This window comes from Eschscholzia californica, unplaced genomic scaffold (assembly GCF_041429995.1).
Source record: "Eschscholzia californica isolate CP2 unplaced genomic scaffold, dmEscCali1.0.p SCAF_6, whole genome shotgun sequence".
Taxonomy (NCBI): domain Eukaryota; kingdom Viridiplantae; phylum Streptophyta; class Magnoliopsida; order Ranunculales; family Papaveraceae; genus Eschscholzia; species Eschscholzia californica.
This window is the reverse complement of record NW_028238483.1, coordinates 33,155,976-33,170,386: the sequence shown is the minus strand read 5'-3', so window position 1 is coordinate 33,170,386 and position 14,411 is coordinate 33,155,976. Positions and strand designations below refer to the sequence as shown.

General features: G+C 38.8%; 2 protein-coding genes across 2 annotated transcripts; both read right to left on the bottom strand.

Moving 5' to 3' along the window:
* Window positions 1–1,696: 1,696 nt before the first annotated feature.
* On the bottom strand, window positions 1,697–2,728 carry LOC147533776 (uncharacterized protein At1g76070-like). The gene is made up of 2 exons (XM_086649066.1): window positions 2,495–2,728; window positions 1,697–2,380 (listed from the first exon to the last, which is right to left on the bottom strand). Exons 1-2 carry the CDS (start codon window positions 2,517–2,519, stop codon window positions 1,824–1,826), a joined length of 582 nt encoding a protein of 193 aa, XP_086505192.1. The 5' UTR covers window positions 2,520–2,728; the 3' UTR covers window positions 1,697–1,823.
* Window positions 2,729–3,593: 865 nt separating this feature from the next.
* LOC147533775 (DNA-directed RNA polymerase II subunit RPB1-like) lies at window positions 3,594–12,821 on the bottom strand. Its single transcript, XM_086650725.1, has 13 exons — window positions 12,409–12,821; window positions 12,024–12,287; window positions 9,946–10,245; window positions 9,695–9,853; window positions 9,306–9,467; window positions 8,999–9,219; window positions 8,780–8,921; window positions 8,362–8,697; window positions 7,985–8,271; window positions 4,545–7,901; window positions 4,347–4,418; window positions 4,077–4,130; window positions 3,594–3,982 (listed from the first exon to the last, which is right to left on the bottom strand). The coding sequence occupies exons 1-13, from the start codon at window positions 12,490–12,492 to the stop codon at window positions 3,880–3,882; spliced, it is 5,541 nt and encodes a 1,846-aa protein (XP_086506851.1). The 5' UTR covers window positions 12,493–12,821; the 3' UTR covers window positions 3,594–3,879.
* Window positions 12,822–14,411: the final 1,590 nt, after the last annotated feature.

The following is a 14,411-nucleotide window of genomic DNA, read 5'->3' as shown; positions in this document are numbered from 1 at the left end:
AGCCTCGTACTGCCTTGAGGCACGGGAAAGTAGACCCAACCCACCCTAAGCCCTGACATGGCTTGAGGTTTGGGCGGAGAGACCAACCAAATAAGCTCAATCTACCCGAGCTCCAACAAGATTACGAGCAAAGCATGTGACCAGGAAGGAAAAGAGCCCCAAAAAATCTCTTTTTTTATACACAAACTACTATCTGTGAGAGGATCTGTCAGTGTCAGAAGATACGTCATCATCAGATATTATCCTCTTAACGACTATCGACACGTGGCTATCATAAAAACTAGTGTCTTACCACCCCATCATCTCAGATGTGCAACACAACATATCTACCAAACTTATATAAGCATATCAAGTTCACTTTGAAAAGGGAGAGAATGTCCAGTTTCTAACTCTGACTTTTGAATTCATTTCTTTAAACTGTAAAAACCATCCTACTGACTTGAGTGTCATAGTGGTTTTTGAGTTTTCTACAGACTTAGTTTTCATCAATTACACAAGAAAAATTCGTCATTTGATCTTTGATATTCATCATTAAGAAAATAACCAAAAAAACATTTTTCAACATCTCGAGCACCCAAACAAATACCTATTTGTCTAATAACATCTCTAATGCAACACTCAAATTGAAAAACTCAAAGTGCCACCTAGGATTTTTTGAGGAAAAAACTCTCTCCAATGCAACACTCAATTTGGATCTCAAAATCATGTGACATCATTTAATGTTGAGATATCTTCAGAAGAAACTTAATATTTGAGATTTCTTTTGAGGATCTTAATTGACTACTCAATATTAAAAGCAAATCTAACCATTTAGGAAATGACACCTAAATTACTTTTAAATTTTTAGAGTGTGGCAGTGGAGATGTCTTTTGAATTGAGAATCTCAATATTGACATCTAGAAAAGAGAACCTCAATTCAAAATACTTCTCCAATGCAACACTCAAAAACCTTAATATTTACTTTAAATTTACTCTTGCCTTTTATTTTAATACATGAAATGATGATGTGAGTCAATTGAGATACAACAATAAATGTTAAGATAATCAAAAGAAAACTCAACAATTTGATTTTTTCTAGTTGAGTGTTGAATTGGAGATGCTCTAACAATCCATTATTAAGAAGAACATTTTAAGCACACATGTTTGTCCTTGACTCGGTCAATTGACTAAGACTAAGTTAAAATCTATTTGCACACATACGTCAACCACCACTGTCAAATCTCTCTCTATCCTGGCTAATGAAAGGGGTCTCTTTTTTGAAGCCCTTCGTCTTGGTCCAGGGGAATACCCCCACATCTATATAGACAAAAATTTACTATGTAAGAATTTGGGGCTATCCCATTCCCAGATCAGGATGAAGGGTTTCTTTCGTTTGGGTTCTGGCAGAAATGGGTCATCTCCTTGGTCGAAAGAGAGCCAGAGACGCGATTTTCCAACAAAGTTTGAAATTTCTAACCAAATATAGGGAAGAAGATGGTATGTGTGTGAATAGTGAAAATGGTTTGGGTGGTGTCTGTGCTAGCAAAAACAGTCTGTGCATAAAATTCCCTACTTGAAATTACCCATTAGGGAGAAAACAAACAATAATTCTCTAAAGCTAAAAAGTTTGAAAATTCAAGTTGGGTTAGTTGGATTGATGGACTAACTTTTCAAAAGCTTCATCTTAAAGCAAGCAATAGAAATTCTTGTGCAAATATGAACACTTAAATACTCTAATGATTTAATAATATAGAACTCAAACATTTATAATTACAAAACTCATATGAATTATAATGGAATTAGGAGGTCTAATTAAAAGAAATAAGAGTAATAACAAATTTACTTTATGTGGTTGAGTTATTGATTTGAAGAGGTATAGGTGGAGCCATGGTTCTTCTCTTCCATAGATTAACTTCTTTCCTTGGTTCTAAAGCTATTCTTCCTCCACCCATCATCAATGGTGCTGAATGAGCAATAATAACCTCATCTTCATCTTCATCTTTATCTTTCTCCCCATGATCATCAATATGAGCACTAGTCCAATCAAAATTCGCTAACGTATTTCGACCACTTTGAAATCTCTTCATTTGATTTAATGTTGGTACTATGTTTTCATCAGATTCATATTGAGTTATTATATTCTTCTTTTTCTTCTTCTTGAAACTCCATAAACTATTGAATTTCCTATCTTCTTCTGCAACACCAATAGAAGAAGATGAAGGTCTAAGTACTTTATTATTATTTTTATCCTTCTTGGGTGGTTTTGATTGAAGAATACAAACTTTCTTCTTTTGCTTAATTTGACCCATACAAGAAACTTTTGGTGATTTGGGTTCTTCAGAAGAATCAAAGTTCCCATTTTTCGATTTCGATCTTGCTGGAATTATTGATATCATAGGACCTGAAAATCCTTTTCTAGTATTAGTTTTAAGTTTGTGAGTTTCTCTACCTGGACTAAATGGAGGATTTTGAAATGAAACAGTAGCTGTTTTTGGTAGAAATGAGAAGATCTTACTTCTTGTTTTTGTTGGTTTCTCCATAATTTGCTTGATGAATTCTTCTTCTTGTTCTTTCCTTGTTAATAAGATAAGATTATATGAGAGAAAGAGGAGAGAAAAGGAGAGGGGAAAGGGAGGAGGTGGTCAAAAGGAAGACTAAGCAAACAAATGTGTGCTTGATGAGAGAATTTAAATATTGTGAAGAGTTTGGTTTAGATGTTAATTTTCATCTCAATTCAATGACTTGAATTTTGCTTTTTCAATATTATACTTATAAATTAGGGTAAGGATAAGACAAATTCAAACATGGCAGACTATTAGACCATACGTACACGTAATAGGACATAAGGCGGATGACATTCAATCCAATATCTTCTATTTATTAATATATGTTAAGCTAATCAGTCAACTTTTAAAACAAAAACGACGCAATAGTACATGGTCTTCGCTTGTATATGAAAGAAACACACATACAACTAAGAATTTCATAAAACTTCATGAGCAGTACTTGATGTTAAAAGGGGTGTTTCGTTTTTGCTTCCTTCATGCTTAGGATATAAATAGGTGGCCTGACTCAGATTAACAAACACCTAATTTGTATAAAGAGATGAGGAGACAAGAAGGGAAAAGGGTTTCTTTCTCAACCTAAAAATCGTACCCATGCATTATATGTTGGAGAAGAGGAGGAGAGACAAAGGACATGAACATGTGCAGATTTTATGGAGATTTTAACTCTTGTAACTGCTCATATGTCTCATTGTCCATGGCTCTTTTACACCATTCTGATTTTGTTATATATAAAACTCATGGCTCCATTTCTTATGTCTCCCTACCCGTCCTCGCCATGTTTTTTCTCATTAGGTTAAGTTGATTGATTGAAACAATCTATAATTGTTTTGGAAAGAATAGATACTTTGTTCTCCCGTCGTTGTTAAGAAGAATAGAGGCGACAATAAAAAGAGAATATTTCCTTAAATATGTAAGGAGAACTTGACAAGGTTATCAAGTACGATCCAACTGCACATTCATTCATCAATGAACTAAATTCCAACTTTACCCAATAATTAAAACAGATTTTACCAAGAGAAAGAGCTTGACTAAAAAAAAATCAGAGTCTGATCAAACGTAATTCAGACATACCCATATAAACCTAAATATAAGTGTCATAATACATCTACATCATCAAGAGTGAGTTTCTTAATCAACCAACATTTACTACACTTACCATCTCTCCCTTGTCATCAAATCCTTATTATGAAGAAGAGAGAACTTTGTTGTTTACATGTTCATACTAAAGGAAGTAAACAAATAGATAGTTTGCCCATCTAAAAGAGAACCCAAGGAGAAAAAATTTCGTAATTTCTCTGAAGATCGTTGGTTTACAAGAACATTAATATCTGATTCAACGAGTGCTGCCGTCATCCTTTTTCCTAGTGTCTGGTGTAAACTGGCTGGTCGATGATGGCGAGTAGCCTGGTGCAGTTGGTGAATATCCTGCGCTAGGACTGGATACCAAAGAAAGAACAAATCGAGGCTCGTGAGAATCGATGGATTATATGAACGGCTTTTCAATTATAAGTTTATTGGTCAAGTAGGTACCTGAACTGCGGAGAACTGGGGCTATAATCTGGACTTGCACCAGAATTGAATGGGCTGCATAAACAAAACAAAAAATGAAAAGGGTAATCAGTATTAATCCAGACATGAAAAATCAATTTAGTCAACCTGATTACAACTGTGGGTACTTCAAGCCTCAGGTCTCGAAGATGTCATCAGGACATCTCCAATGAATAAAATATTACTTTTCAAAACTTCTTGACATACCGAATACGTTTGAGATAGTCAGTCACAATAAGATGTAATATTTACCTGCTTGGACTGTATGTTGGGCTTGGAGGGGAATAGGACGGTGATGTTGGTGAATATGATGGTGATGTTGGGCTGCAAAAGAGTAACAGACACGAGTTTTAAGCATTTGTACCAGGATACAACAACTTCAAGTCCTGTCAATGTCTAACTAAACATAGATTCATATATATATATACAAGTAAAAAAATTGTTACTCACCTGTAATTAGGAGATGATTGACTGTATGGACTCGACGGCGATATTCTAGGACTGCTTGGGGAGTATGCCAAAGAAGGACTATATTTTGCCGAAGAAGGGTGATAACTAGGAGATGTCGGGCTGTAGCTTGGAGAGGTCGGGCTGTAGCTTGGAGATGTTGGGCTATAACCAGGAGAAGTTGGGCTATAGGCAGGAGAGGTGGGGCTGTATGATGGAGAGGTAGGACTGTATGAAGGAGAAGTGGGACTGTATGAGGGTGAGGTAGGGCTATAGGATGGAGAGGTGGGGCTATATGAGGGTGATGTCGGGCTGTAGGAAGGTGAGGTGGGACTATATGCTGGAGAAGTGGGACTATAAGCCGGAGAAGTCGGACTATACACAGGAGAAGTAGGGCTATAGCTGGGAGAAGTTGGGCTGTAACTTGGAGATGTGGGACTATAGCTTGGGGAGGTAGGACTGTAACTGGGAGATGTAGGGCTATAGCTGGGTGATGTGGGGGAGTAAGACGGACTAGTAGGAGAATAGGCTGGACTGGTTGGACTATAACCAGGAGAGCTAGGACTGTAAGTTGGAGATGTGGGACTATAACCAGGTGAGGTGGGACTGTATCCTGGAGAGGTGGGACTGTAACCTGGGGATGTAGGACTGTATCCGGGAGACGAGGGACTGTAGCCAGGAGAAGAGGGACTGTAGCCAGGGGATGATGTAGGAGAAAAGGCCATCCCACCAACATACGGAGAAAACTGAGCATCGGATATTGGCGATGCACGAACATTCGGGCTCAACAAATAATTTGGTGACATCATTCCCTCATGATACGGGGTAATTGGCGATCGAGAAGGTGTCATACCAAAATCCAAACCTTCCATATAACTAGGGAGTTGGAGCTCAATGGCTTGCTGCAGCATTTGATCATTCAGATACAAGGAACAATCTCCAGTCCCGATTGGAGCAAGCTGACCAAGCATTATATTTTCAGTCACCCCCCTGAGATAATCTGTTTCAGCATAAACAGCTGCATCCAAAAGAATATCCACTGTTTCCTCAAATGAGCATCTCATCATTGGCCCAGTATCATTTCGGTTGATACCATGACGAGTGATTGCCATCAAGTGACCCCTATAAGTCATGGTGTCACATAGAATAGCCAAGTGCCTATAATTCACATAAGATCCATCAAAAGAAATAACCACTCGCAACTCATCCAGCAAGGATCTACGAACAGCTTCAATTCCAATTACCTCTATCACTTCAATCAAATGGTTACTAGTGGTCCTCGTGGCATCAACATCCTCGTGGCACATAACAGCTAACAGATTAACACCTTCAGTATCAAGCATCCACTCATTTTCTGGCTTAAATCCGTCATTCTCATCAAACTTGTTTACTTTCCCGGACTTGATAAACACTTTGTTGATATCTGGAATACCTCGAAGAGCCATTTCTGTCAACATGTTGCTTTCGATCTTCTTAAGGAAGACATCATCTTCTGCGGACTCATCATCCATCTCTCCCTTAGGAGCCTCATCATTCATGATACGGATACGAAGAATCAATTTTTCAGCATTGTCATCATTAAATATACAGGTCAAATCATCGTCAAACTCGAGATTAATCTTCTCTGCGATATCGGCCATGCTTAATTTCTTATCCACCATCATCTCGCGATTTAACTCTATACGAAGAAGCCAAGGCGAAATTTTGTCAGGAGCTACCTCTTCATCTGGCATTTCATAGTAGGATTTAACAAAATCAACATCCTCTTCAATAATGGTGCTCATGGGATCCGGATCATACCACACCTCAGTAGCCTGTGTTACACTCCGCAAGGTAGTGTATTCTAGTGCACACTGGACATTCTTAGCTTTCTCCTTTGTCTTGTTGACTTCAGGCTTCAAGTAGACAGACAGTGAAGGCGTTTTAATTTTCTTGGCCACATTAATAATTTCTCTCAACCTGGGAACCCCGAGAGTGACATTCTTAGCACTCACACCAGCATAGTGAAAGGTGTTCAGAGTCATCTGAGTAGCAGGCTCACCGATTGATTGAGCAGCAACACACCCAATCATCTCTCCAGGTGCAACAAGTGACTGCAAGAAGCGCGATTCTACCTCACCAATAACCCACTCAAATGCTTCACGTGTTAGTCGATATTCTTTCAGAACCCTCTTGCTAGCAAAAGTACTACGTAGCAATATGTTAAAGAACAAGGTCGCATTTTTCTGAGCCTCTATGCTCATCAAATCGTCACCAGGAACAACTTTCAGCTTCTCCTGAAGTTTATCAATAGCTTCCACGATTTCCATTGGGTGCATATCAGATGGCCTTCTCAAGTCAACTTTAAAGGTCTTCTGTGCATTCCAGATAAGCCTCTTTAAGTTCACAGGCATGGGCCAAGAATTATCACCTGTTGTAGTAATCTCTGTTCCAAGCTGGTATCGATCAGCTTCAAGCTTCTTAACCTCTGCATCAAACACATTGCGGAATTCTCTGATAGTTTTCAGATCCTCAACATGTTCTGGCAACATGTAACTTGGATTCCAGTTTTCATTCTCAATCTCATACCTGAAAACCTTATCAAACTCCGACTTTTTCATTTTCAGGGAATCCAGCTTCTGTGATTCAATCCAAACGGCATCCATCCCATCTTCTCCGTAAAGAAATTGAATTACATCTCCTAAAGAGTTCCGGACGGTCCCATCGTATTTGACCATAATATCCTCCATAGCCTTTACAAGTCGCCTCTGAATATACCCAGTCTCAGAAGTTTTCACAGCAGTATCTATAAGACCTTCCCTACCTCCCATAGCATGAAAGAAGAATTCTTGAGGAGTCAGCCCACGCAAATATGAGTTCTCCACAAAGCCACGACTTTCAGGCCCATAATCATCTTTAGTGAAGTGAGGTAATGTCCGATCCTTAAAACCATAAGGAATCCGTTTGCCCTCAACATTTTGCTGTCCCACACAAGCAGTCATCTGTGAGATGTTAATGAAACTTCCCTTTGATCCTGCTGTCACCATAGCCTTGAGATTGTTACTCTCGGACAAGCTCTTCTGGGCACTACTTCCAGCATCATCACGAGCTTTGTTCAGCACCTGATTTACTCTATTTTCAAACGATTCCATCATACTTCGCCCAGGTTCAGCTTCCAACTCCTTATCTTGGGCAGCCTTAATAAGGTCTTTCACTTCATTCTTTGCTTTCGAAATTGTTTCATTGATTTTTTCCATGGTCGAAGCGTCGGCAATGGTGTCCCCAATACCAATACTAAAACCATTCTGTAAAAGCCAGTAGTTAACAAGCCACTGAGTGTGACCTAAAAACTTTCGAGCCGCATCAGGACCAACTTCTTCCCTGCACATAGACATCCATATAAGAAACAATACGACGAATAGCATTCAACTGCAGAAATTTGAAAAATTCACATTTCATCATACCAGATTACGTGGATAAGACTTCCAGTAGATGTCCCAAGGGCCTTCTTACACAGAGTACCTGTGAGGAGCTCCCCTTTCTCAATCCTAACCTGGGTATCTCCTGGAGTTATAAAACCAGTTTCGGACTCTGAGTGCCAAGCCGAGGTTCTCATGAGATTAATCTGCTTTGGAATAATAAGATTGAAAACTTGTTTTCCAGTCCAGAGAGGTCTAGGCTTCAAAATAGCCGGTGCAGGTATTTTGCCATCAAAATCCTCCCACCACATCAGAGTGTTCATGAAGACATCCTACAGATAAAAGAAAGATGGTTTAGTTTTTTGAAGGTCATAATAGTGATATAATATAGTAGATCATAAACAGAGCGTTCTATAGGTCACCTTCTCAATAAAGGTATCTCTTTTGGTGATTTTACGGCAACCTAATAGTGTGTCCTGCACAATACCCATCACAGGCCTATTTGATTGAGGTGATACAATGCACTTTGGTACCATCATGAGCTCCAGAACTTCAGCTCTGGTCTCAAATGACTGAGGAACGTGCATGTTCATTTCATCTCCATCAAAATCAGCATTATATGGAGATGTGACAGACAAGTTCAGGCGGAAAGTTGAATACGGCATGATCTTGATTCTGTGCCCCATAATAGACATTTTATGCAGACTAGGCTGACGGTTGAAAAGAACAAAGTCCCCATCGTTCAAGTGCCGTTCTACCTGCAACAAGTAAGGAACAACTTTCAGACATAACGAAAGAACCAGGACTCGCGATAGATCTAACAAGACGAGAAAAACTAACTTTATATCCAAGCTCTAGATGATGATCACTACTTTTCTTCAAGTACCGAAGATCAAGCCTCTGGCCATCTTCCCTTATGATGTACTTCGCCCCAGTTTTACCATATGGGGGATGAGGTCCATATTCAACAAGTTCCTTCAGCCTGGAAAATGATGCGGATCGCTTTAGAGAAACTATATATATATATATATATATGACTGAAAAAACCATAAACATTACCTCTCAATGTTATATGGGGTGACAGTTTCTGGGTATGTTAAATTCAAAGCAATACTCCATGGAACTCCCAGTTCATCAATGTTAATTGTTGGGTCTGGTGTAATGACGGTTCGAGCTGAAAAGTCGACACGCTTTCCCATTAAGTTACCCCTAATTCGACCTTCCTTAGCCTTAAGCCTACTGCAAATAGATTTGATCGGTCGACCAGAACGCTGCGTTGCCTGATCAACAAAGACAGAAGTTAACCTCAGAAAAATCGTAGATACATGCACTGCATCAATTCATATGCTTAATCACCCATCCATACCCTTGGCTGACCAGGCAGCTCATTGTCAAAATAAGTTGCTATGTGGAATTGAAGCAACTGAGCGAACTCTGATATAATGTGTGCAGGAGCTCCATTCCTCTCCTGTCTCCTCAGATTCTCATTGTGTCTAATGATCATCGCCAACTGATGAGTCAGATCATCCTACAAGAAGAAAGAAGAACATCGTGAACAGAAATAAACACAAAATTACGTATTCAGTAACCAACGAAGTTATTAACTTTCTCTTTTAGAAGGCAATGAAGTAATTTATAGAATGGCAAGAGATTTTTGCCGGTGGGTTGCCTTGATCAGTAAATAAAGCTTTCATTTCTTTTCACAGGTATTCCGAACCAAATAATAGATGTTAAGAAAAGAGAGAAGAAGCTTGCCTCACTCCTAGCAGATGTATCCATCATAACAGAGGGTCTAACAGGAGGAGGAGGGATCGGAAGGACTTGCAGGATCATCCAATCTGGGCGTGCAAAGTTAGGGTCCAGGCCCAACAGGATACAGTCTTCATCACTAATCCGCTTGAGGACACTCAAAACCTGAAAGAGGTGAAACGTAATCAGAACTTCGCCAGATAAATAAACCCAGAAACACTACAAAAAGGATGACAAAGCATTTGTAAATGACATACTCTTTCCGCAGAAAGCTGTTGTTTTCTTTCAACAGGTTCAGGAAGCTGTTCAGGATCGTCACTTTTCTTCCGTTGAGCTTTGTATTCCGCAATCATTTTCATACCTTCAATGGTGATCTTTGGTTGTTGGGCACCACAACCCCCTCGACTTTTCTTTACTGGTTCATCCAAATCTTGGTCTTGGACCTCAATTTCATCACCACCATCACACCTGGCTTTATTCTTACAAGCTTCCAAAACTTTTTTTAATCTGTGCTTTGGATTTTTAATTTTTTGAGATTGCTTGAATTTGTGGTCATCCTACATAACAAATTAAAGACAAAACATGTTAGAATTTCCAATAATCCAACTGAAGACACAGGACTCAAAAGTAAAAATATTTAATAGAAATGGTTATACTTATTATGGAACTACTAAATAGCATTTGCCTTTCACTCCATCTTTGAAGCTAACAGATGTGACATGCCACTTAAGTAAAATAAAAAGCAGAAAAAACTGAAACAGTCACCCATCTGCAAAAATGCTCTAGGCATACGAACAATACACAAGCGGTGGCCTCTCACTGCCCGAGGTGGAAAAGTATAGCCAGAGCCGAGCATACGGGTAGGAGATTTTCTTAGTATTAGTGCCGCAGATTATTATTTAGTTTACGAAATGGGGCTCATCAAGGAAACTAAGGTGTTGTTTGGCAACCAAAAGTAGAAGTACTTTTGCTTGTAGTAGAAGTTCTTTTGCTTTAAAAAAGTAAAAAAGTTTCAAAAGCATATTTGGCAAAAATGTTACTTATAAGTAAAAAAGTCAAAAACTTAGTTTGGTAACTCAATTTACTTTTGAAAATTTTATTTTTCTTTCTCATAGAGATTTTAGTTGAATTTATTCCACGATTACTCTCGTATACGAAGAATTAGTGGTGATATTGGTGGTAGTGGTGCTGCCATGAGGGTATGATTATGGGGTGTGGTGGTGGTTAAGGTTTGATGGTGGTAGAGGTATGATGGTAGCAGCGGTAGTGGTTGTGTGGAGTATGGGTGGTGGTGGAGGTATGATGGTGGCGATGGTGGTGGAAGTATGCAGGTGGTGGAAGTACGGTGGTGGTGATTGTGGAAATACGGTGGTGGTTGGGATACGATGGCGGTGGTGGTTGGGATACGATGGCGGTGGTGGATAAGGTATAATGGTGGCAGCGGTGGTGCTTGTGGTGGAGCCAAGGGTGGTGGTGGAGGTATGATGGTGGTGGAAGTATGGTGACGGTGGAAGTACGGTGGTGGTGATGGTGGAAATACGGTGGTGGTTGGGATATAGTGGTGGTAGATAAGGTACGTGAGTGATAGTGACGGAGTTATGGTGGTGGTGGTATGGTGATGGTGGTAAAGGTGGTGGATAAGATATGTAGGTGGTAATGATGGAGGTACGACGGTGGCGGTGAAGGTACGGTGAAGGTACGGTGGTGGTGGTGGTGGTGAAAGTATGGTGGTGGCGGTGAAGGTACGGTGGTGGTGGTGGTGGTGGAAATACGAGGTGGTTGTTGTCGAGGTGTGGTGGTGTATAGTGGTGGTGCTACGAAGGTGGTGGTTAAGGTGTGGCGGTGGTAGTTGAGGTAGGGTAGTGGGGGAGGTGCAATGCTTGTTGTGGTGACGGTGGTAGGGGTAGAAAGGTATGATAGAAGTTTAGTTGTGGTAGTGGAGCGGAGATACAAAAAAAAATCCTCTAAAATTCATGCATGTCTCAAAAATAGTTACTTTACTTTGAAGTCAAAAGCTAAAAAATTTTACTTTAAAAGAAAGTCAAATTTTAACTTAAATGAAGTCGATAATTTTTGCATACCAAACTAAATTTTTAACTTTTCTACTTAAATAAGCAAAAAAAATAACTTATTTTAGTGTTGCCAAAGGACACCTAAATATAGTTCCTTAATGTTTCCTTCAAAAATGACTAAACTGTCAACTTCAGAAACCAAAACTCATACACCTAAACTAATTATATAGTTCAAAAAAAGAGCTTATCTTATCAACCCCTCTAGGCATTACTCATTACAAATAAAAAGTACAACAAATAGAAAGGAAGTCATTCTGACTTACCTCATCTGCGAGGATTTTGGAGCAATTGAAGCAGACACAACGCATTATACTAAGGACAACCTTCATAAACCCAATATGATACATGGGTTTAGCGAGCTCAAGATGCCCAAAATGACCAGGGCATTCAGCCATATTAGCAGTACAAGTTTCACACTTCATCTTCCTATCAATAGTTCCAAGTTTAGGATCACTCAACCCCCCTGGCTTAGGTTTTCCCCTTTCCGTCGTCTCACCATGTTCGATCTGCACAACCGACATTTGCCTCTGCAAAAAATTAACCAAAAACAAGACATTTAAACACGAATTACCCAAACAAAGAGACTCAAGAACTATAAACAAACCCTAGAAAACAAGAATCAAAGTAGTGAGAGAGAGAGAAGGTTACGATTTCATCGGGGCTGAGGATACCAAACTGAACTCTTTTAACTTTTGCAACCTCAGCAGGTGAAAATGGAAACCGCATATCCATGGTGACTGATTGACTGAGATCTCACGAACAAAAAATTAGGGTTTCAGATAAGTGATTCAATCAGAACTTGTTACAGATGAAAATTTAAGGTGTGAAATATTTAATGGTTTGTGTTTGATTTTTGAATAAATTAGGTCAAGATACAAAGGCATCTGATAGTTTCTTCAGCTTGGTTCCTTCATCTAAGACGAAGAAGAACGAGCGAAAGAGAGTCCCTTGAAGATCTGAGAATGAACCCTCGTGGTATATTTATAGACGAAATGAAGCCGCCCCTCGATGAAAAGGTTTTGTGTTTGGTTCTAGTTATAAGTTAGTTCTGTTCTCTGTTTGAAAATTGGAATGCATTTTTCCGGTATATATAAAGCAGGGCTATTTCCCAAAAATGGTTTTATTCCAAGGCCCGCCAAAGCAATCTATTCTGTTCTGACTCACGGACCATCAGCCCATTAGCTGTGTTCCTCATTCAAGAGGGTTCAGGAAGTTTATAGGCGCTCCTAAAGTTACTTTAGGACCCTTCCAACCACAAAATTTTATATCAACCACCCCGGTTGGCACTCCCTCTTAAGCCCATCAGATCCTTGATCAAATCTTTGGGGAAATAGTTACCCCTAAGATTCATGTAATGTAATTGAGGCATGAGATTATTAGATGGATTTTAAGCCCCCTTAGAATAGCATAAAGGCTCAAGATGTCTTAAATTCGGTTGTTATATTTGCATATTATTTGTTCATTACGAATACAATGTCTTCAGGTGATTGTAACGACTCTTGAACTATATTAAAAAAAAAAAAAATTCATGCAAAATGAGTGCACTGGTAGAACATCCATCCGTGTTCATAAATTCTAAGCCAAAACTTCTCTGCCACACTTCTAACCATCTGTTTGGTCGTTATTTCTTTGACTTTAATTTTGGGATTCATTCACAAGTCTCTTCCAAATGATGATAATTGAACATTAAAGATGCATTCATATACTTTCTTTTTGTTGAAGATGCATTCATATATTTGAGTAATGCTCAATTGAATTATAACTAAGTTGTAAATTCACATTTTATAGCAAGCCTTGGCAGTTGGCATATAAAGGTTCTCATTTAGCTAATCTTTATTTGTACAGTCTTTTTAGAAAACATTTTATTAAAATGATCTATAACTTTTTTAGCACGTATTGTGTGTTTGTGTACTAGGAGTTGTAAGATGATTGTATATAAGAGAATATTTTTTACTCAGAAGATAAGTTTTTGATGAAACGTTCATGATAATATTTTCGCACAAATTCAAGTATCTACGGGCTAATAGTTTGCCACAAATATTTTTTTTCAGTTTTATTCATTTATCATCGTAAACAATTTGTTAGGCACAACTTATAGGTTTCTTATTGCAACAAAAAAAAAAGTATAGGTTTCTTTGAATGTCAAAATATTAAATTGTTATTACTAGTTGCCTTAGTTGCAACTTGCAACCCTTCTCTTCTCATCTCATCCATAAACATTTAATAGATATCTGTTGAGTGGTTGAATAGGAATAGCATTACAATTTGTTATACTGTATTACTTTGACTGTACAAGATTACTTAAAAAAAAAGGCCAACGCTTTGGGGAAAGCTAAATAGTTTTCGGAGTGTGAAGACTTGGTCAAAAATTGGTCAATTTTGTTTGACAATTTTATTTAGGGGGAAAGCAAAATACTTCTCCAGCTCACCTCTTTATCTTCTCCGATTAGGTCGCCGGCCGAAAATTTTCCGGCGGGTTACCATGAAAAAAAAAAAAAAATTCACTCTCTCTCTCTCTAGAAACTCCGGCAAAGGGAAACCCCTTCGCCTGAGTTTCTAGAAAGAGAGAGTGAAAAAAACTTTTTTTTTCATGGTCGCCGGCCGGAAAATTTTCCGGCCGGCGACCTAATCGGAGAAGACAAAGAGGTGAG